Source organism: Drosophila montana, unplaced genomic scaffold (assembly GCF_035044405.1).
Source record: "Drosophila montana isolate Dmon_TW-CO22-7 unplaced genomic scaffold, ASM3504440v1 contig_2_1, whole genome shotgun sequence".
Taxonomy (NCBI): domain Eukaryota; kingdom Metazoa; phylum Arthropoda; class Insecta; order Diptera; family Drosophilidae; genus Drosophila; species Drosophila montana.
In genome coordinates, this window is record NW_026997875.1 from 321,471 (window position 1) to 345,744 (window position 24,274).

Here is a 24,274-nt window from a genome sequence, read left to right on the forward strand (position 1 = left end):
GTGATGTCAAGAATTCGAGAGCTATTAAACGCGAACTCCAAGTGCTAAAGTTGCGCCAAATTTGTGGCCTCCTTTTCATATGTATATTGTCCGGCTTACTCAGACAAATTTCATCAAGTTTTTATATGTGTCAACACACACACACGCGCACACTTCCATAATAATAATAATACCTGTATTATACGAGCTAAAGTTAAAGAAACATTTCCGTCTTTTGATGAATCACACAAAGAAATTACGAAATATGTTAAGTATGTGAACTGTTAAAAGTACAGCGCTCTGTTAATGCCCGTTGCGCTGTTAATGCAGCTCTGTTAATGAGTCACATCTTTGAGAATTTCACCTGCTCCCAAAAAAATAGCCGAGTTGGGTTATTTCATTTATTCATTTGAATTTTATTAGCAACCTGCGCATTTCTCTGCCTTTTTCCACAGTTTTTTTCCACTACTCTTTTTCGACTTTTTTAATTAAAAAACTAAAATTGGCAACTGAAATTTAATGTGAAAAGGCAGCTGCCTGAGTTCGAGATATACTCCATATATATATATATATATACATATATATGTATATGTATGTATATGTACATATATCAAAAAGTTGCTACCGGTGAGATGAATGATAAAGAGGCGGCCAAAAAGGAAACCATGTCAAGTCACAAGAAATTTTGCAATGTGGGTGGTAGGAAGCAATGGGCGTGGCACTGAAGTGCTGACAAAGAAAGAAAACTTTTCGCTATGCATAAAAAACGAAATGGGAACGGGCACCGGGAACTGGAAACGGGGTATTGGGTGCGGGGGAATGGGGGGTATGGGGACTGGGAAAGTGTGTGGCAGATAGCTGCAAAAGTTACCCAGTCTCAGGGCCTTCATGTGTGTGTGTGTAAAGTGCATAAAAATATTAAAAGAAAAAACCCAGCCAGGTAAGAGGTGCATCTGAGGTGCCAGACAAACGCGAGAAAAGACCCAGAAAATATGACGAAATCTTCGTTGAACGACTTGGAAATACGGTGTAAATTAGACTTGAATAGAAGCTTGAGCCAAGCTTAGTAAAATAATATGCCACTTGAGTATAGGAGCTAGTAAAAGGTGATAAAAGCGAAGCTATGTTTGTTTTTTGGCATCTCAAAATTAAAAGTATTTGTGCTTATATTAATATTGTTAGTTTGGGCTCTAGTAAATACAACCTACTTATATTAATTCTGCCCATTAACTATTAAGATCTTCAGGTATGAGAAGACCATATCCACACAAAAGCCTGAGATTCCAAATACGAGTACTTCAAATTTTAGGTAAACTTTTTTATCCCTCTCTCTCTCTTTCTCTTTCTTTCTCTCTCTCTCTCTTTCTTTCTCTCTCTCTCTCTTCTTTCTCTCTCTCTCTCTCTTTATTTCTCTCTCTCTCTCTCTGTCTCCTTCACTCTCTTTCTATCTATCTCGCCCTCTCCCTGATTCTCTTTCGTGTGAGAGCATTCAATTTTCGATTCTGCTTTGTGCGACATTCTTAAAAGACAGCTCGCAACGTAGAATATTTATACATTTACCTTATGTTTGCAATTCAAGATCAAGAATCTTAGCTGCCAAGCCCAAAATAGGCAACATTAACCCTTGTGGCTGCTATAGGGTATAAAGCGGACAACAATCATCAAGCAAAGTGCCAACTGCAATTTGCAGAGGGGCGCAGAAGGCGTGGCATTTCACTCTCTCACAGTCAGCAAAATTAACTCGACCAAAGCTGCAGCTGATGACAGTTGGACAGTTGGACACTTGGACAGTTGGAAAGTTGGAGGCTGGACAAATGCACCACAGGAGCTGCTGAAAGTAAAACCCCAAAAAGGATTTTCGGCATTTTCATTTGTAAATGTTTTGGTGGTGGGGTGAAAGGGAGGGAGAACAACTGCAACAAAAATAATTAAAAGGCGTTAAAATTGCGGCTAAGCAAAGGACAACAAAACGCCGGGTCTCTAATGACACAGGAGTGCCCGGTTGCTGTGGAGGGGGATGGGGAGAGATTACCAAACGAGTGGGTTGGACAGCTGCGGGATATGCGGGCGGTCGGGTTGTGGCTCACTTGAAGGCGACTGCGTTGACACTTTAATAATTTGCACGCTGCGGTGGCGTTTTAATTATTAAATGTAAACGCCTGGCTGCGAAGGATGCGCGCCAGGACGACGACGACGATGAAGGCGACGGCAAGGCCTGCCAACCAGCCAGCCAGGATGCGCCAGGAAGCGGACGCCACGCGTGGAAATTGCGGAGAGAGCCTGCGGCTGCTTTGCGTCCTGGCTGAAGCGACAAAGGAAGCGCAAAATTAGAGCAGCGTTTGCCCAGCGAGCAGCAGGTGCAAGAAGCTGGAGGAGTGTGGAGGCGGGCGGGCGGGCGGTCGGTCGGTCGGTTGAAAACTCGGGCCGCAGGCTTGTTTGCCAAGGACTACCAGGAAATATTTAGAGCGCAAATGCAAAACGAAAGCGTGAGCTGGGAAAACGCAAAAGGAAAACCAGCAGCAGCAACCCGGCGCAGGCGACAAAATCAACGCAAATGAAGCGCAAGGATTTCAAGAGATTTCCGTGTGTGTGTGTGTGTACGTGTGTATGGGGGGTGTGTGTGTGCATTTCGGTCAGGCGCCAGGACCCAGGGCTTGCGGGTGCGAAAATGCTAAGATAAACACTTGACTTTAGCGACACCTTTGCGCAAACCGAACAACAGGGGGCGCCACGCACCCAAAGAATAACCCAAGCAGCAGAAGAAGAAGCAAACAGAAAGATAGAAACGGAAAAATAAGAATGAAAAAATAACACGCCTCATTGTTTAACAATTTGTAATCAATAGCTGAGAGACTTTTCCTGGTAGACCCAAGCACCTGAGCGTTCGCTCAGGTAGCTGTTCGATATTTTATGCTGCCGCTGGGCGCATAAATTATAAATTTTTGTGGTAATTAGCATAACTTTTTCTTGGTACACACGGGGACAGTTATTGAGCTAATTTTCTTTTCTTGTATATTTGTTGTTTTTGCTGGGGCAGCCTATCAAATGCCTATCAGCATTTGCATAATTCGATACAAATCCCATTAGAGCCCAGGTCTAAACCAAAAATAGTCTCAAAATAAAAAAAAAAAAAAAAGTAGATAAAAATCTAAATATGACTAATTAACCTTAAGCTGCTTTTGGGCTCTGCTGCTCGCTGCTCGCTGCTCTTTTAATGATCATCGACGCTACGCTCTTCAAAAATGTTAATAATAATCATAACACCTGCTCGGTCTGCTGCCTGCCCCTTCCTCTTTTATTTTTATACCTATCTATAAACTTAAGATATTTTGAGATGCGCCAAAGCCGCGCTTTTGTCTTCGATTTCATAACAACCTGTGGAGGGGGTAGAAATAAACAAAAAATAAAAACCGGTGCGTTGCCCTGGGCAACAATAACATCATCTCCATATGAATGCCCCAAACATATCTATATGTCATATCGTATCGAATGGGTTCCATTTGTCCCCCAACATTTTCGTTGTTGTTGTTTGCGTAACACGAAACGTCATGAAAATTGTTACAAGACACGAATGTAGAAAAGGGTGAAGATAGTGATAGAGGGGGGACGCGGATGCTGGGTCTTGAGATGATGTCGGACTCTGCAGCGACAGGTTGAATGGTTGTGCGGCAGCCCCAAGAAATAACAAGGTATTTTTGCCTTAACAGACTTCAAAAATTGGCAGCAAATTTGACAAGCGGACTTAAATTAAATAAAAAAAATAAATAAATAAACTAAAAAACATAAACAATTAGCGAAATTGGAGCAGTTGAGTTGAAGTCGGCGGCCTGCCTTTGACTACCTTCATCAACTGTCAATAGATTATTGTAAATTTAGGGTTTTTCGATGGTTTCTGTTGCTAGATGGCTTGTTTGCGTGCCGTTTTTTTTTTGGCATATTCTGAAGTTTGTTAGATAATAAAAAAATCATTATTATTTTTCAATATATATTTTGACATTAAAATCTGGACAATTCCTATTGCTTTTTTTATTTTCAAGTTTTAGTGAGGATATTATTCATTAATTTTCTTAATAATAATAATTTTATATAATAATAATAGTTCTTTTATTATTAGTTTTATTTATTATTATTATTATTATCATTATCATTATCATTGTTATTATCATTATCAATAATTTGATCATTATCATTATAATTATCACTGTCATTATCATAATTATTATTATTATTATTTTAACCATTACTATTATTTCTAATGTATTTGTTAATTATTATTATTATTTTTGTTTTTTTTTTTTTAATATTATTTAACTTATTATTGTTGTCATTATTATATTATTCATATTATTTTTATAATTATTAATAATGTTATTATTATTATGTTTTCTATAGTTATTTCAATTTGTATAAATTTTCATTTGTATTGTTTACTTGTTTTGCTTCTCTGCAACCATTATTATTATTAATTTTGTTCATATCAATTATTAAATATTTGTATTTCGTTTACTTTTTTATTTCTTTGCGTTTTTGCTTCTCTCCAAACTTAAAACTTCCGCTCTCTTCACATTTCCCGTAGTTTAAGTGCTTTAAAGTATCTTTTTTAATAGAAAATCATATGAAACATATCTATTTCTGCTGTTTCGAGCGCTAGAGGGCGTCTGTGTGTTGTACTTTGATGTTCAATTTGAAAATATGCCCCTTTTATTGCCCAGTTTTTTTTCTCCCAGCTTTAAATTCGATTGCTGCCACTTTCTGTTGTTGCTGCTGTTGTTTTAGCCTCCTTTTTTTAAATTATTTTCTTTTTTTTTTATCAAAATTCTTCTATTTTTTTTGGTACGTCTTTTGTTTTACGTTTCTTTACATTTCTAATTTGATTTGAAAAGGTTATCGCAGCGTGCCCCATCTCGCTCTGCAGCTAGATCTTTGTTGCTCTCCCTCTCCCTCTCTTCCTCTCTCTCTTTGCTTTTTGTAGGTGTGATGCTGTTTGCTGTTGTTTTTGTTTGTTTTTTTTCCTGGCTATCAAAAGAACTATGCAAATGACTTTATCGCAGCTGCGCCCCGCACAGCTTGCCGCGCTGACTCCGACTCTTTCCCCTCTCCCTCTCTCTTCCTCCCGCTCTCCCGCACACAGCTTCATAGGCAGGCAACAACAATAAGCCAAAAATGGCCGCCGTTTTAGCTTTGTTTACCTGTCTTCCACCTACCACATGGCTCCCCGCATCTTCCCACCTCTCTCTGTTGCCTCCCCCCTCTTCTTCTCTTGTTCTACATGCCTGCTCTTCTCCTTATTTATGTTTGCTCGCATCATCTTCTCTGTTGGCATTTCGTTGACCTAAAAAACGTTCAACAGCCGCTAACCAAAAAAATACAACAAACAAGAAGCAGCTAACAAAATGCCAGCAGATGCCATAAATTGTTGTCGTTGTTGTTGTTGCTGCTGCTGCTGCTGCTGTTGTCGCCGGCGTCTGCTGCAGTTGCAGTTGCAGTTGCATTTAGCAGCAGCAGCTTTTCTACCTGTGCAGCTGCTGAAGGCATTTAAAGCGTCGCATTTTTTTGTTGTTTCCAGCTTCTTCTTCTTCTTGTTGCATCTCAACCTTCAATCTCAGCGCCGCCAAACGGAGAGTCGAGTGTAATTAAGTCTCGTGCAAAACATCTGCCGTTTATTTTTTTCTGGCTGCCCCATGCCGCTTGTTGTTGCCACTGCTTTATCATCTGGTTTTTTTTTTGCCATTGCTGCCACAGCTTTAAGTGGCTTTTTTTTCTTCTCAATTTTTTTTTATATATATTTCGCGACACGCCCTTCCAGGAACTCGTCAATGCCGCAAATATTTGCCGCATGCATTATAAGACGGCCGGCCTCTTGTTGAACGGATGCCCTTTTCTTTATTTTTATTCGGGTCCCTATCAATGCCAAAACCTTTCGACGCGCCTTTATGCAAATTAGTCCGGCGCGAGTTTTTTCCCCTATTTTTTTTTTTAACATTATATAAAAAGAATTGAGTAATGTGCTGAGTGTGGCATAGACCCAACTTAAGTAGCCTTAAATAAGCATTAAATATATAAATAAAGATATTGCAAAAGGTACTTTCCATATATATACATATGGTGTAAGGGTTCGAAATATTTCAATTTAAATTGGAGGAATATCTTTAGAGTTTAAAAAAATATGGGCAAAGATGGAAATCATACTAATTTTAAGAAAAATAAAAATAAAAAAATAAATAAATAAATTTGAATTAAATTTGAGCTGTAACACGCAATCACTATCTTTCCTACCAAATTATAGTGTTGAATAACAATGGATAATGACAACTATTAAAATTATTATTATTAATCAATCACTATCTCGCCCACCAAATAATAGTGTTGTATAAAGATTAACAATAACTACTCTTCACGATTTCGATTACCAAAAAAATTATTTTTTTAATATTATATTATTATTTTTCATTAGTATTTTTATTTTTATATTATAAGTCGTAAATAGATGATCACACTATCATATCTACCAAAGTATAGTGTCGAATAACGCTGAATAATTAGCACACTTCAAAATTTCGATTGTATATAAGCATTTTACAATAAACATACTATTTTGGCGTTAGTTTAATTAAAAAAATAGATTGGATTACATGAAAAACTTAAAAATATAATCGCCAGTGTTGCCAAGTATAAAAAATTGCCAATTCTTGCCAAATCTCACTTTAAGGTGCGTGACTCTAGCTTTTAAATATGGTCTCCGAGCTAATGTCAAATGTAATACCTACTTACAACCCATTCGAAATGTCTTTTGGGTCTAATCGTATTAGCCTTTTTCCTCATTATCTTTATTCAGCTCAAATTATGTTGTTTGCTTTGTTCTCATTTCCTGTGCGCTTCGATTCGGTTTTAATTTAATTTTGATTTGTTTTTTCGTTTTCTTTAGGCCAAATCTCAGTTTATCAAAAGTTTTCTAGCTGCTGCATCACCGGAAATTGGGCATTTTCATTTGTGCAGCACGCATTTCAGTGAGATGCTTGGCTCATTTGTTGCAACAATATTTATGCAGCAGCTCCATGGGATAAGATTAGAAGATTACGAGCATCTTTCAGTTGCAGCTATTTCCCCTGCCAAAGCAGCTGCTTTTGCTGCTGTTGTTGCTGCTGCTTCTTCTTCATCTTCAGCCAGTATGTGTGTTGTCTTCATTGTTATTTGCTTTTGGCATGCCGCACACTTGTGCTGCCTCTGTGCCCCTCTCGCTTCAGCCCACCATCTTTGCAAATTTCCGGCCCTTATCATTTTGTCATCAGCAGCGGCAGCGTTTGCCTCAATGCAAATTCAGCCGCTAGGCAATTCTTCCACTCGCCCTCCCTCTCCCCCTCTCGGTCTCGCTCTTTTCAACTGTGTTTCGCTCCTCGCACCCGCATTTAATCGAACCCTTCACATTGACAAGTGCGCCCGCAGACATGTGTGTGCCTTCGCCCCGACTCTGCTCTCTCCGATTGTCGCTCCTCAGTTATGACAACAATGCCGCCTTGAAGTCAGCCGCTGCCCACTGCAGCGTTTGCAAAATGTTCATAGCCTCAGGTGGTTTTGTGCCCCAACCCGTCCCCTCCAGCTGTCCAGCCCCACTTGCTATATGCATGCATAACTTCTTCTCTTCGCTTTGGGTGTGAAATATTTTGCCTGCTCTCTCGTTACGTCTCCTTTTGCGTTTTTCGTCTTTTGTTTCAGCCTTGCATTTTTGTTGTTGTTGCGCTCTTCATTTGCCTTGCCTTGCAGTCTTCCCATCCCTCTCTGCCGCTGTCTCCTGCCTTATGCATATTCATAATTCCCTTGCGCTTTTTGCTGCTGCTTCTGTTTTCTGCTGCTGCTATTGCTTGTCTCTCATATAAACGTCATTATTAGCCGCTATAGCTATGGGTGCAGCCCTGCCCCACACTCCCCTCTCTCTCGCTCACTCTCTAAGTACTTCTGTCTCATCATCTTTGCTTGTCTCCCATTACATTTTTTGCCAGTTGAATTTGTTGTCTTTTTTTGTTTGCCTCTCGCTGCATGTGAAATGTGAAATCTGAGCTTCCTGTTCAATGTCAGCAGCGACGCACACACAAGCACACAAACAGGCACACATACACACAAGTCACTTGTCTTTTCTCTTTCGCTCCCATTGCCTGCCGCCTTCTCGCTCTTGTTATCCACATTAGCCGCTAAGCGCTTTGCGTATTTTATGTAATTAAATGAAATTTTACACTCCCCAACGCCGCTCTGCTGCTTACTTTGTCCTTTCGCATTACGTTTCATTTCATCTCGTTCCATTTCAAGCCATTTCGTTTGTCATTTCTTCATTCCATTTGTGGCTTTTTAATCTTTTAACGAATTGCAAATGCAAAGAGCGCTAACAGTTAGCTGCATACCGATTTTTTCGTATACCCTGTGTTTTTAAAGGGCTTTGGAAAAGTTTCATATACATATACAAACATACATATTAATCATTTCGCTATATATATAGTCAAGCGATTCATCTACAGGGTAACTCATAGTCTTGTACTCTTTAACCTTTATTTACTTTACTTTTATTTGCTTCTCTTTATTGATCCCAATTACTTACGTATTCTCTTTTTTTCTATTTGCAGGTAAGCAACGTTTACGGTTATATTCTTCTAGTCAAAACCCAAATCGCACCATAAAACTTAATGTGTGTGTGTGTATAAGAGCGCGTAAGTGTATTGTAATTGTGTGCTTAGTTTAAGTAAATTTTAATATTACTTTGAGCCTGGTGTGTGCCGCAAAATTGAAACTTGAAATTAAATCAAAGGCAAAGCATGTGCAGCGTTTTTGCCAGAGTTGCCACATTATTTTTTTGGGAGCACTCGTTTCCTCTCCCTCTCTCCGTCTCCCTCATTTTATGCCGTTTAATATTAAAGCAGCTCTTGGAGCTGCGCCGCACTTCCTTTATGCACAACTTTCTATTGCCGAGCTTCTTCCTTTTTCTTCTTCTTCTTCTTCTTGTCACGCATCGCTCATATGCATTCGCTTTGTTACGCCGCCCCGCAACGGCAGCGCCTGCTGCAGCACGTCGGAGCCATTTTCAATTTTGCATTTTAATAATAAAATTTTGCACGCAAAAACGTAAAATATGAAACAAGCAACAACTCTGGCATTGGGTGCAAGAAGAAGACAGCGGGTAGCAGCAGCAGCAGAAGAAGCAGAAGGAGAAGAATGCAAAGGCAAAGGCAAAGAAGAGGCACAACTTGTGCCAGCTGGGCAAACTTTTGCCTAGGAGGTGGGCGTCACGCATGATTACTTTGTTGATGATGACAACCCTGGCAGCATGCCGTCCATTTTACCTACACCCTGGCAACTTTGTCTGCTGCCTGAGCCTTATCAACAATGTACTCCTTGTTGCCGTTGTTGTTGTTGTTGTTGTTGCTGTTGCTGTTGTTGTTGTTTTTGTCTGGCCGCGCCACAAAGTATGCAATAGATTCTGTTTATCATTTTGCTGCGACGTGCTGCTTGCAATTTGTTGCATGTGTGTGCAGCTGGTCACGCCCCAACCATGTGCAACGCCCACTCGCCAATTGCATGCACAGCACGTTTCTAGCCATACGAAACGAAAAGCAAAACAAAAACATGGAATTTTTTTGTTTGTTTTTATCTCTTATTTCATTTTTTAATTGCGCTTGAAAAGGCTTTTTTTTTCTTTCTGTTTTTATTTTTTATTGTGTGCAAGCATTTTGTACCCTCTACTCGGATTGTTTTTGTCCAAAAATAGGTATAATTTAGTTAATAGTTTTAAAACATATAAGACTAAGTTTTAGACAAAAATAAACTAATTTTAGAAGTGGGAGGCAAACCATGTTCCCAATATGGCTCGGCTTAATCATTGAAATAGTTTTAATCAAATTATGGTTGCTAAAAGTCTTTCAAGAGCATTTACCAATATATTTGGAGGATTCACAAAAGAATATAAACCTTCAAAATCTCTTTAATAAAGTGAATAAACGATTTGTTCTTTTCAAAATAATAAAATAAAAAAATGGAATTTTGCAAAAAAAAAAATATAGAAAGAAAACAAATTTAAAAAGTGTAAGAATATAGAATATTTCTTAAATGAGAAATATTTCTGTCTTAATTATATAAAAACCTAAAAAATCGGTAAAAATTAAATGGAAACTCTTTTTCAATATCTGGAATTAAAAAAAATAATAGAATATGTAAGGGGAATATAGGACATTTAACCAATACAAAAGTTTCAAAAACTTAAGTTTCCCCATAAATAAAACTAATAATATAATTTAGTCTTGAAAGCTACTCTGCAAATCTTTGCAGTTACGAGAAATTTTTGATAATTGGAAGCATGCAGGGTATCTGCTAGTCGTGGCATTCTTAACTCGTGCATTTTTTGTACGGCTCTTAGCAATTTGTACGCGACTTTAATTCGTTCGTTTTTTTGCCTACATTTCCCGCTCTTCATTCTTCTTATCAAACAGTTTCTGCATTTTTCACTTGTTTACTTAACAATTTTTTGTTCGCATTGAGCAATTTCTCATTTGTTTTCGTGGGCTGCTTTTGTCTTGTTTCGGTTCTGTTTCTGTTTTTTGTATTTTGAGTTTTTTATTCAGCTGTTTTCTCTGCTTTTTTGCAAGTTCATTTATTTACTTTTGCTCCGCGAACTCATCTTGTTCAAAAGTATCTTTTTCTGAGTTACACAACGTTCTGTGTCATATGCACAATTCGCCGACTCATTTGCGAGTTGACAAACACATGTTTAAAGCTTTTTGCCTTTTTATGGGCCTGCCCTACTCCCTGCTGGATTATCCTTTGTCCTTGGCCAGGTTTGCAGGCAAGAAAAAAAAAAGTGAAAATCATTTCAAATTTTACACTAAATTGACTTTGTGTGTGCGTGTGTGCAAATTGTGCACGCACAATTAAACGTGCCAGCTCCCAAAGGGGCCAACAAAAAAAAAAAGCAGAAGAAGAAGCAGCAGTTAATTTGCCAGTGAAAATAAATGCTTGGCCAACAATTTCCAGTTGCTGCCGGGGCACTTTTCTGTATGTTTGCAGCAAATATTTGCCCAAAACTCAGTTTTTATTTGCCCCCCCCCTCCTCAAACTGAAAACCGAAAACTTTAAAAACTGTTTGCCATTAGCTCATTTATTTAGGATTTGTACCAAATCAGCTTCGTTTCGTTTGTGCTTTATAATTTCGTTGATTTGCATATTTATTTTGGGTTATTTTTTTTTTTTGCCCCCTTTTTTTAAATCAAAGTTCTAGAGTTCTAGAGCATGTTTTATAGCCTAGCAGGGGGTATTATTATTTTCTAATGAAAAATATAACGCATAGAAGGAGATATCTCCTACCCCATAAAGTATATATATTCTAGATCAGCATCCACAGTTCATATGAAAGATCTAGCCGGATCGGACCACATTATAATATAGCTGCCATAGGAAAGATCAGTCGAGAATTAGGTTCTTGTATGGCAAAATATTATGTTTTCTAAGATATTTCCACCAAACTTAACATTGACGAGCTTCACTTTGCTCACATATCTGCAAATGTTGACAAGGGTATTAAATCTTCGGCGTGCCGCATATACTTGCAATTTTATAAAGTTTGTGCAACATAAGTTTGCACATACAAAATTTTAAGCCCGTGCTCTTATATATTTAAAATATGTACATTTCATTTAATTGTCTTAAAAGCTTAGACAAATTTGATAGTTTGTGCAGAAATCTGAGCCGTTTGTTTAATTTTCTTTAAAGCTTGTGCTCAGCTTGTCAGTTTAGCATGCAAATTGATGTGTGGACTTAGCCTAAAACTCTAAAGGGTGTTTATTTTGCAGAGTTTTGGCCAACTCTTGCGTGCGATTCGTACAAAATCTGTGCAGCCAAGTTCGAACTCGAGCACAATAATATGTAACTTAAAGTGCCAAAATTAGGCACGTGTTTGGGAAGTTTTGCTCAACGCACTTGCTTAGCTGAGCATCATGTAACCAGCAGCCACGCCCCGTCTCACTTTCCATTTCAGTTTGCAACAAAGAGGGCAAAAAAATTATATTATATATGAAATTCATGTGTGGCAACAATAAGGCGGACGGGCAAACAATTTCAAGCAAATTCATGTAAACTTCATGCACAATGAGCAGCTAGCTAGCAGCACACAAAAGGCCATTGCCATTGGTCAGGCAAACCCATTGAAGATGCCCGCACCACTTGCCCGTCCCCAATTCGCCAGTCGAGGCATGCATAATGCGCTTAACAAAGTTTTTGATTGTATTACACAGATATGCGTAAGAGAGAGAGAGAGAGAGAGAGAGAGAGGAGTGTGTGTCTTGTGTGTGTTCTTATGCAATTTGTTTAGTATTTTCATATAAATTGCATCGATTACGAGATTACAAACATATACAAAACATTTACTCGGACGAGCGCAAACGACCCCAAGTAAAAGCATCTGCAAAATGTTTTTTGCCCACAAATCCTCGGCATTATAATCCTTCAGCTGTGGCACCAGCAGCATCTGTTGGCCAGCTCATAATGCATTATTGACCAAGTCTGTAGATAAACGAGGCGACATTCAGCTTAAGCGTCCACAGATATAGATATTTTAGCATCTCTTTATCTCTTGTCGGTTTCGGCTGTTATTTTCTTCGGTATTTTAATTTATGCAAATTTTCAACATACGTTTTTTGCTTTTGGCTTTGGTTTTATCTTGCATGCATCATCATTTACAAATTGTTTCTTTTGGAGCCTGGGAAAATGCGCATAATTGTTTGACTTTAAATGTAAATGAATTTCAATTAAAATTAAACACACTTGCACACACAGAGGCGCGCTGATCGCAGATACAAGATGTATGCGGCAGACATATGCTAATTGCCTTGAAGACTGTTTTATGTTTTGAATGTATTATGCCCTGTACAACACTGTGAGTAAACAGGGTTGCATGTGCTTGAAGAAGAAAGCGAAGGACAATAAAATTCAGAAAAATCTTTTAATTGATATAGAAGAAAATTTGGCTTGTTTTGGGCTTTTTTATCAGCGCTCAAGCGAGCCTTACGTGAAGCGTATCGCCTTTGAGAGCCATCTTCTAATAGTGTAAAAACAGTGTGAGAAAACGCCGGAAAACAGAAAGTGTTGGTACGTTGCATGTAAAAGTACAATACAGGGTATCTACTAATCAGGCACTTGGGGATTAACCTTGTTTTCTATTTTTGAATTTATTTATTGTTCTTTTACGTAGATTTCTCAAGCGCTTGCCAATTCCAAAGTTTCGGCTGCGGTTGCCTAAAGACACGAATTAATTTGAAAACTTCACAGCAAAAGTTCTCAACGATTTTTGTTGTTGCTGTTGTTGTTGTTGGTTTTATTTTTGGGTTTCACACATAATTTTTAAGTAATCAATCGACTGTCGTTTGTTGTTGCCAGCTCTGCCTACTTTTCGACTCTCGCCCACAAATCGATTAAGTTAATTGTTTCGGTTTTGCTGGCACAATTTATAAATATTTATGAATTGTCTGCTATGTGACTTGTTCATAAATTCCATTTGTAATCATAAATCACTCAGAGACATCTACACACACACACGCGCACACACACACATACCTACACACACACACATACACACACACACACACAGGATATAAACTTTACTTGGCAATTGCTTCAAAAAGTATTTTTGTGCAGAAATTAACTTTTCTGCATAGTTTTTTCCCGAGTGTTGCCAAATATGCAACCGAAATGGAAATAAAGTTGTTGTTCAACACTTACACACACACACAAACGCACACACACTCACGACTTATTCGATGGCAAAATTTGCGTGTTTTTTAAGCGTAAAAGCAATTAAAAAACTTGTACAATATTTTCTCATAAAACAAAAGTTAAGCGCACTGGCAAAAAAAAAAATGAAAATGTACGTTAACCAACACTCAGCACACATAACAGTAGCAAAAAAAAACTCTGGCTATATGCCAGGTCAGGCAAAGGGCAACACGGAGTTGTGTGAAATCTCATTCAGCTGTTCTGGCCAAAAGCGTCAAAGCGGCAAAAAGCTAAAGCTGTGCAATGAGGGAAATGGAGGCGTGGCTGTCTGCAACAGCGAACAGGCAGGCGGGCGAGCATGAGTGGGGCAGCAACTGTTTGGTGGCTGCTGTTGCTCTTCTCATTTCATATTGATTAACAGCAAATCCATCAGTGTCATTGTGGCCAGGCTCGAGCAGGGGGCTCCAACTCAATTCAGCTCATCAGAACTGGCTCATTTACACATTACAATGGAAGCAGAAAAACAGAGGGAAGTGCCGAGCAATGAAGGGGCCGGAAGGGAGGGAGGCCAGTGGATAGGACTGAACTGCAACAGAACTTAACATTAACAGCTCGACTGCTGCCACTGGCTGGGGCCAATGTGTGGGAAAACAAAGGCATTAGAAGCTCACAGCAGCTCAACGGCTACAGCGAAGGGTGGCCAGCGTTGGAAGGGCGGAGGGTGGGGCCAACAGCAAAAGAGGGACGCCAGGTGCGAACGTGCGAAAACGAAGCGAGTGAAACCCCTTTGCATAAACTTGACTTAATTAGCTGTGCAACAAACTTGGCTATTTAAACAGGTGCTGAAGTGTATAAATAGAGGAAGAGCTGGTGCAAATGAGTTGTTGGGCGTGCGGGCAGCATCTGCAGGGGGGGGGAAGGCTGGGGAGGGACAGCAGCAGCAGAGCAGTTGCCCAGGGCATTACTCAATTGGTATTTGCTATGCGCACAAAAAAGGAATAGTGTTCGAGCACCGTACTGCAGCAAACGACAAGTAAACAAAAATGAATCCATTCTAAAACAGTGTTCGAAAATAGCCAATGTTTATTCAAGGTTAGGTAAATATTTTAAATTTAGTTTAAAACAATTTCCAGAATATACATTCGTATATATCTAGGCAAAAGAAACTGAAGACAATGCTCAGAAAATGAATATAACAAAAAATAATAGCAAAAGGTTGGCAGTGTTGCAAAATACCCTCATAAATATTTAATAGCTGAAGACTTTGCTCAAGATATCGTTTGTCTAAAATGTACTTTAAAGTAAATGAAATATATATCTAGAAAGTAAAAGAAACGCATGACTGTGAACAACATAAATTAGAAAAGAAGTCTGACAGTGTGGCAAAATGACTTGGAATATTTTAGGGAAGTAATATTATATTTTATATTATTATTTTAAAGCTTCAGCAGGTGCTTTATTAACAATTTCTATTGAAACAAATTCCATATACGGATCATTGACCGTAAGCCAACAAATAACCCAGGCGAAATTAGAAGAACAGTGTTGAAAAAGTGATTTATATTGAAATGCTAGCTTCTTAGGGCAACTTCTTAAGAATCCACTGCTCAACCTCCAGAATTGAACTCTTCTTCAGCTCATGTGCCGTATCATTCAAGCTCGTAAATGTGCCAATAACGCCCAATTCTTGCAATCTGTCAAACGTCTCGCGACCCCATTGAAACTCGACAACTTTGTCATCCTCGCCATGAAACATGCAAAGCTCTGGAAGCGTAGATCCCGCCTCGACCGACTCATAGACCACCGATTTGCGATTGAGGAAGGAGGAATGTGCAAATACGCCAGCCAAATTCCGGGTCACGTGGTAGCCCGTGTGCAGCGCCAAGGCGCCACCCATCGAAAAACCACCGACAATAATGCGACTGTGTGGTATGCCTTGATCGACTTCATGCTGTATTAATTGCTTGGCTATATCGTAACTCTGCGACATGCTGCTCCGATCCTCCCCGGCGGCAATATCAACGGATTCGCGATTGAACCACACCGTAGACATCTCGCCATCAAAGGGCGTATACTCTTGCATGGGCGCCGTGGGAAATACATATTTAATATGCGAGCCGTTGAAGTCTCTGCCAATCAAACCGCGCACCCATTCCAGCACATTGGGGCCCGTATCGCCCGAGCCATGAAAGAATATAACACTAGCGCTGGGCTTGCGCATTATCGAAGCCATTGGAGCTTGTGTTAATATGGATAAAGTTACTCAACTTCTCTATTTCTCATAAGTATGACAGTAAGAGCAAGGACTTATACTGAATTTAAGTCGAGTATTTACTTAGCCAATCTACATACCAAATTTAAGCCAAATAACCAAGTAGTTGCTGAGTTATGATCATGCGACACTTGCATATCATTTGCCTGGACCTTTTTTAGGCAAAGATTGCGATTGGCTAAGAATTATTGAGTGCACTTTGGGCCCGAATATTATCAACGGCTCGGCTGAGCATTTGTCACAGCATTTTATTGGGCCAGCCTTACCGAGATTGTCTGAGGGTAGGCTATCGCTTTCCTAATGGTTCAATAAACAATGTTTACGGCGTGACATCTTTCACGCAAATGTTTTTCGAGGGGCTATCAGTGCGTCCCGATGCGAAGGGGGCCCATTAGAGGCGATCACCTTTTGGCTGACCAGTTGGAGCTATTAATATTATCTATATAGCCGGTCAACAATGTCGCGCTTTTCAAAAGTGCTTCAATAAATTAAAACAAAATAGAATTCGGCTCGGGAATAGACCGAATAGCTGTCAACCTATATAAACTTCCTATTTGCCTGGAAACCCCAAAACGCAGACACTCAATAAAACAGCAGCGGGGGGGACTTGTGTGTGTGAGGGGGGGGGGGGGTGGAATCGAGCTAAAACTGGAGCAAATGCACGACAACATCAACATTGCTGCTGCTGTTGTTGTTCTGGTTGTTCTGGTTGTTGTTGCCCAGTTTTTGGCAGCCAAAGCTCTGACCAAAACTAAAAACTGGCGGCGACAACGACGCACAATAAATTTTCCAGCTCCTGTTTGCAGCTCTTCTGCTGCTCGCTGCTGTTGCTGTGCGTCAAGTGACCCACATTTTTTTGGGGCCGCTGCGCGACTTGACAAGGGTTAAATAACAATAACAAAAAAAAAAAAAAAAAACATTGTAGAAAAACATGACCAGCAACAACAACACGACGAACAACAACACGCGAGTCGCTCTGCGATGTAACAAAATAAAAGTTGGCTGCATTTCACCCCACACACACACACACAGAACCCCCGCCGCCGCCGCCTCTGACCAACTGACCCGTCCAGCTTGTACACTACACGATCCGCTGACCCGAACTGTCCCCGCTGTCCGCCCAACCCCCACTGCAGTGTCTGTGTTCATATTGCGGGCGTTAAAAAACTCACGCCATCTGAACTAGTTAAAGTTTAAAGGTGCGCAAAAACTAAACGAAAACTCAACTCGATTTGAGTTGAGCGATTTATGTTTGTTGCAAACTGAAAGGAAGTGTGAAAGGATACAAGTTGAGCATACGGGGCTTATAAGGAGTAGCGGGCAAAAACAACTCACCTTTGATTATTATCAAGCAACTCTCACTCTAACTTTAAGAATATCAAAACAATAGGTATTCCCTTGATTACAAAGTTCATAAGCTTGCCGACCTCTAAATGCAAGAGTTAAAAGTTAGAGTTAAAGTTAAACGTCAAAACTTAATTGGCTTTATTTTATATATATGAACTAAGGGTTGTTCATTTTCTACTTCAATACTTGTAATTAGTATGAAATTAATTCAGTAATTGTCTAAAGGCTAAAGAACATAAATCTGAAAAATATATATATATATACATATATTTATTTTATAGAAGTAATTGTCTGTAATAAATATTGTTCCGCAACAATTCAATTACATATAATTCTAAATAATATAAATATAATAAATTGAGGAAATACAATGGAATAATGTAATTACTCAAGTAATTAAAGCAGAGTTATGTGCCTGTAATTTTTTTTGAGTAATTCATTTGGGATTCAATACTTTGTTTAATTGTAACGGACTTAAGTAATTAAAAGTAATTAGGCTTAAATAAAAGGAATACCTTTCAATTGTTACCGACAAATGGAAACACTTATGTAATTATAAGTAATTAAGCTTAAATAGCAGAAATAACTTTCAGTCTGACTTTGCAAATCCTTCGGCTCCACTTAATGCAAAAGCCTACATTATTATTATATATACATATTTGTATATATTATTTATTGTAAAAGGGTCAAAGACGCTCTTATGATTATTTAAGGGTGCAGCCTGACACAAAGCTCACACATTGTTGAGAATTGTAACCAAAAGCTGATGCGTGGCTGGTTCAGTGAGCTTCAAGCTGCTGTTTCATGCTGGGGCAAGTAGCGGGCAGTCAGCAGGCAGGCAGCAGCTGCCTCATGTTGCCTGCCACTCGGATTTCGAAATGCCTTTTGCCGTATCCTAAGCTATTGATGGCCGCCGTCTGGGGGTCCTTTGGGTGGCAGTAGAGGCGAGCAGCACTGACGTGGGCTTAAGCCGTTGGCGCTGTCCATTTCTGGCCAGGCAGATTTACGCACGAAATGCGCTTGGCTGCTTCTTAGGCATCACTGCATCCAGTCCATCAGAGGCGCCAGCTAAAAGGGGGCTATCGAAATTGCGCGGCGTGGGCAGAGGTTTGGCTGGGCTAAGCTCGTCAGGCAGCTGGGGAATTAGTTGGGCCAAGGAAATGGACCATTTCTTGGGCGTAAGCAGAACCAGCTGGCTGCAATCTGAGCAAGTTGATTATTTTTTAAAGCATATTTTAGCAACAACTACACCACCTCCCTCCCCTTGCCTGTGTCATTTCTCTTCCAGCTGCTTTGCGTTGTAAGTCTCAGCGTTAAGTTGGCGCTAAATTAAAAACTTTTGCATTGCATATATTGCACGAGAGAGCGACGGAGAGCGCGGGCGGATTCACAATAGGAGCTGGGGGGACTAAAGCAATCCCAGCTGAGCGTTGTAATGCAGCTGGAGTAAGGGACTCCGGCGCACCGGGGGCATTGCTGGGTTACTGTTGCATTTTTCACTTGCTTAAAAAAAAAGGAAAGGACGAAGAAGCAGAAAAACTTTTGCGCGCTGTTTTCGCCGTTTGCTTGTTTTGGCTCAAAGTTTTTTAACTTGGCTTTTGCTGCTGCTGCTGCTTGTAAAACCAATTCCGAGGAAAATGAAAGTAATTTTTTCCATTTTGCATTAAAATATTGTACAATATAATAAAAGTCAAGCTGGAGACTGGGCAAACCAGCACAGCACGGGCCGCGGGGGGTTGGTGGTGTTAACAGCGGTACCCCCTAAATAAAAGTAGTTCTACTGTTCCGCTGACAGCTACAAAATGTTTGCCATTTAAAATTGCAATGCAATAATACTTAAAATTAACATAAAAATGCAACGGGGGTGTACGAGCGAGAGGTTGCGGCGTATTGGGTCGGGGTTGCACCTAGTTAAGTTGAGATGATGAAAAATTGTGCTGCAAAATGGGGCAACATTGCGTATACGCAATGTGCAGCGTGGCGTGTTTATTTTTGATTATGTCGCTGCTTTTATACTGCTTCAAAATGCCAGCGCAATGCCAAGTGACTCTGCTGAACTAGTTCAGTTGAACCGAAGCTGATAGAAATTTGCTTCAGTTTGATTTGTTTTCAATACAATTTATCTGGCAATTCAATGCGCATGCCGCAAATAGTTGAGTGGAAATATACCGGCTCATGATCCAGTTCATTTTATTTTGTCCTCTTTATCAATTTGAACGTGGCTACTTTTAAAAAAACGCGAGCATCTTTGATGCTTGTAGACCATAATTGAACTGGTTCTTGAAATGAAACATTGTTTTGTTTTCTAAAAGATTCAAATGAACCGGTTCCAGTTGATCTTTCACTATTCTGATATAAGCGTACCGTATATTTCCCTTTCTTTTTACCAAATTATTCTCACAAAGCATTCTTTTAAACTAGTTCTGAACCTGAACAATCTTGCACTTCAGTTGAACCTAAACCTAGTTCAGAACCTGAACGAGTTTGCACTCCAGTTGAACCTGAACCTGAACCGTAACATGTCAGTTTTTTTTTTTGTTGCATGAATACACATTTGTTTAGCCTTTTATTTAAAGCTTGCATCAATTCAAACCAGTTTATAAGCCGAACTGGTTCTGGAACCGAACCACTTTAAATTCAGCTTAAGTTAGATCTAATTTCTTCTCAGTTTAAACTTGCTTTAGTTTAAAGCTAAACTTCTTGAAGCGTTAATTCAACCAGATTTAAACTAAAAGTCTGTGGCTTTATGAGCCGTGCCGTGCCACCCACTTCCCTCCCATCTACAGCGGCCCACCCACTTGGCCAACACATGGCAGCGACTCACTTGAAAAGTTTTTCCAACTGGCAACTGGCGAATTGTTATGCAATTTGCAAATCGAAAGGCTGCAAACGAGTGACTGCAACTGCAACTGCCGCTGCGGCTTTCAACTCCGCGACAAGCCAATCCCCTGCCCCGCACGCCACTGAGCTTCGCTCTTGGCTCTGTTCTTTGTCAGACCGCGCGCGCACATGGGTTTTACGTTTTTGAGACTTGGCAATTGTTCACCAGAATCGCGAGGTGAACACGAGGCAAACAGCGCCGTTGCATGAGTAACAAGCGTGTAATTCCAAGCCAGCTGCAGTTGAGGGGTAGTCAGTAAAGGGAGTGGATGGTTGAGGAAGGGGGGGGGGGGGCGGTCCAGCCAGTCAGCGCTCATGACACATGAGTAACCCACGCCGCTTGGGCTATGCTTTGTGGTCTGCGCCACGTCCGTCCTCCCCCATCTCTGTCCAGTGTCAGAGTCAGGCTTTGGTTCTCTGAGAGAGCTGTGAAAATTTATGAAAATGCTAACAAAACATGAGGGCAACAGCGCTGGAGCAGCGTGGGCGTGGCAGCTGTACAAAAATTAAAATCGCGTTGTAGCAAAAAGAAAAGAAATCATAATAACAATAATGGAAAAGCCAGCAAAAGGAAAAGTGCAGCTCGAAAGCCGTCAGCTGAACAAAACCGCAAAACAAATGAATGAAATGCTCAGCGACAAGCGCTTACTGCAACAGTAACAACAAACAGTGGACAGTGGACATTCAGTTTATAAAAGCTGCTGCAAAGCATATTTCAAGAGAAAGAGCCACAGACAAAGTGACAGCGACAGTGAAAGAGCTGAGAATGGCGACAAACAGATGGACAGTTGTTGTGGGGTTTTTTTTTTTTGCTTTTGTTGCTTTATTGGGGCAGCTGGCCGACATATTTTTACTGTCATTTCTTGCCAAGATGCCGCAGAAACTGGACAACAACAGCAGCAACTGCATCAGCCATACTGTGGACTTAGCTGCTAAGTCCTTGCCGCGACCCAAATCAACAGCCAGCCCGACACGAACCGCACCCAAAACAACTCCATTTCGGCTCCTTTTGCGCCTTTTGCTCCTTGCTCAATCTCAACACTCGACTTTGCTCGCCGCGACGCTTTATTTTAGATATACGTTTATTTTCATGAATTATATTTACGCCGCCAGCCCATCTGCTCTTTTACATCATCTGTGACTCTGTAGTGTAGCTGTGTATTTTCTTGGTGCTGCTCTTTTTGTTTTGCGATACCCTGCACTAAATTTGCAAACGGTCATGCGGGGCCATAAGACATTTTTGGTAAATAAAAAGAACAGGAACTCAACTCAAGTGTTAGCTCTCAAGTTGCTAGCTTGAATGCATTACAGGGTAGCTCTCGGTCAACACTAACCCGCACAAAGCAGATCTAACACATCTTGCTGTATTTTTTATTGCATACTTTGCGGCATTTCGTTTGTGTAACTCATTTTTTGCGGCTTGGGCGCCATGTTACCCAATGTTACATTCGGCTTCGTAAATACATACGTATATACATATATTCCTTGAATGGGTCACAAATTTGAATGCAAACATTCGGAGTGTGCGTGTGTGTGTGTGTGAGTGTGCTGTGTGTGTTTGTGTGGCAGCCACATGAAATATGATAATTCATTACACGAGCGTACAAAGGCAAAATAATGCGCAGGAAAATAAAAAATAAAAAAGAAAAACGCCGACGACACTCACTCAATTGTATCTTATGCAAATTGCCAGTGATTTTTCCTTTTTCCTGTTTCCTGTGCTGCTGCTGATTCTTCTGCTGCTGCTGCTGCTGCTTAGCACACGACGTGTCTCGTGTCCTTTGTGGCCGACAAAGCATAAAGAGAAAAGCTTGAAAAACCCAGCACAAAGCAGCCAACGCAAAACATTGGAAAATTCTCGTGTAACATACGCAAAAAGAAAAATTGTGAGACACGCATATTCTAAGCTGTTTTTTTTTTCGTCTGGCGCTTTTGTTGTTGATTTTTGCCAATTGCCGCAATAAAAAAAAATTGAAACATGCCCACAAAAAAGAAACATAAAATTATTATAATATTAACAGCTGCAAAAATTTCGGGGGTTCGCGCTAAACATTTTAATTGAAAGCAGAGAAATTCTTGTTATATGCATAAATTATCAAATGAAAAGAAGAAGAAATAAGTGTGTAGATAATTTATTTGCGCAACGTTTATCAAATTAATGCAAACCGAAAAACAGATGCGCCAAGCAATGCGAAACAGATGAATGCATATATTATTATTAATATTATTCACATATTTATTATTATTGTCGCAGCGGGACAATCGCGTTACGAAACATGAGATGGCCTAAAAGAAGAAGAACAATTTATATTTATAAAAAATAAATTGTATATTTTTTGTGCAATTTTTCAGCATTAAATATCCAGAAAACAATTCCAAAGTAATAAAAAAAAAAAGTTCTTTAAAAAAACAATTTTTAACATAAATTTTGTAAATGTCATAAAAACACAATTTGCACATTTTCCGGCTAAGCGAACTACTGACATTTTCCTCCGCGAAATTTCGTTCATTTTTTTTTTTACAGAGCTCATTAGCATATTGCTATTATATGTGTGCAAAATCGTACTTAAAAAATGTTGCGTAATTTAGCATATTTAATTATCCTATTATTCAGTTTAACAATTACTCAAAGCACTTTATAAAGCAGCTTGAAAGCCGATAAAAAATGTTTGATATGCATTATTTTAGGGTTTTTTGCGGCAAATCGATATCTCTTTATAAACTTGGGCGGAGACTGTTTACAGCTTTTATATTTTACTCTTTATATTGATATGAAATGTGCAACGCACAGAAGGAGACATCGGAGAACTATATCATATAGCTGATATAGGAAAGATCGGTGGCAAATGTCCACAAGTGTATTAAATATTCGGCGTGCCGAATGTAGCCTTTCTTGCTCGTTTTATATTTTAGTCTGTAAACGATTATTAACATTCCTTCATCTTTGGATTAGTTTTTAATTCATGAACAACTTGTAGAACAGCACTTGCACAATTTAGTTACACTTAATGCTTAATATTATAAATGCCATTCGCTCTGACTCGGGCACTCATTAAGCTCAACTGGCTGCTGCTGCTGCTTCTTCTTGTCGATTATCGCTTGCTTCATTTGCAGCTCAGCAGAGCTCAGCTGCAGCTCAGCGCCTTGCTTAAGCTGCCAATTAACAGCATGCCCCATTGAGCATATGAAAAATGAAGTTGCAAGCAAGTGTGGCGCATGGGGCATGGTCCGTCCTTGGTGACGCTGCGATGAGTATTGCAAATTATTTTCGAACAAACAAATTGCCAAATTGGCAGCTGAAGTGAACTTTTGCGCTGCCAAACAGCTTTGTACTCTGCTTGCTATTTTCTATGAGAATTTAAAATGTTTAAGAAAGAAGGAGATATTAGCTGTGTGCACGTGTATGTAACAGGCAGAAGAAGGCCTGTTGAGCTAAGTCGAGACAAGTCCGTCTTTCCGTCTCAGGTAACTATAAGAGAGATGAAATATGAAGTATATAGTCTAAAGAAATGTATCATTATTCTTATCGATATGTTCTTCCATACACAAATCATCGATAAATATCGATTTTCTTCTTAAATAACTCGTTGATTAGCTGGACAACAAACATTTGTATGAAGTATCTTTTATAGCATACACAAGTCAAGCGCTGTGTACAGGGCATCTTCCAGTCGCGCACACCCGACTACGCTTTGGCTTGTTTTGCTCGTCTTTTCATTCTTTGTTGCTGCTTGTTATCAATCAAATCGATGTTGCAAATATATTTGAATTAGCCGTGTGTCAATTGCTCAACTGTCTTGCCAGCTGCTAATGAGAAAATTGTCTGCCAACCGCCTTCCCCCCCGGCCACCCGCAGCACGGTAACCACACCCGCTGCCGGCCCCGCTGATCTGTCAACAAATGTGTGGCTATTGAAGCTGCTCGTAAACTTGGCCCGGTCAGCCCAACGAGTTTTCCAGCCTGCCCGGCTAACCCGTCCGTCCGCCCGTCCCGTCCAATTCCTCTTCAGTGGCTCAACTAGGTTTCGTGCTGTGGCTTTTTATCGCTTTGCCC

The 24,274-nt window shown here is 39.9% G+C and overlaps 2 protein-coding genes across 2 annotated transcripts in view; one reads left to right on the plus strand and one right to left on the minus strand.

Annotated features, from left to right (window-relative positions):
* Nucleotides 1-24,274, plus strand: part of ed (echinoid) — a 115,041-nt gene that overhangs the window by 26,392 nt on the left and 64,375 nt on the right. The window lies entirely within an intron of this gene.
* LOC135430209 (lysophospholipase-like protein 1) lies at nucleotides 15,123-16,030 on the minus strand. The gene has a single exon (XM_064684778.1). It carries the CDS (start codon nucleotides 15,953-15,955, stop codon nucleotides 15,302-15,304), a length of 654 nt encoding a protein of 217 aa, XP_064540848.1. The 5' UTR covers nucleotides 15,956-16,030; the 3' UTR covers nucleotides 15,123-15,301.

Bases quoted from the DNA above. Each gene is read 5' to 3' on its own strand.
- LOC135430209 (XM_064684778.1), bottom strand. From the start codon at position 15,955: ATGGCTTCGATAATGCGCAAGCCCAGCGCTAGTGTTATATTCTTTCAT.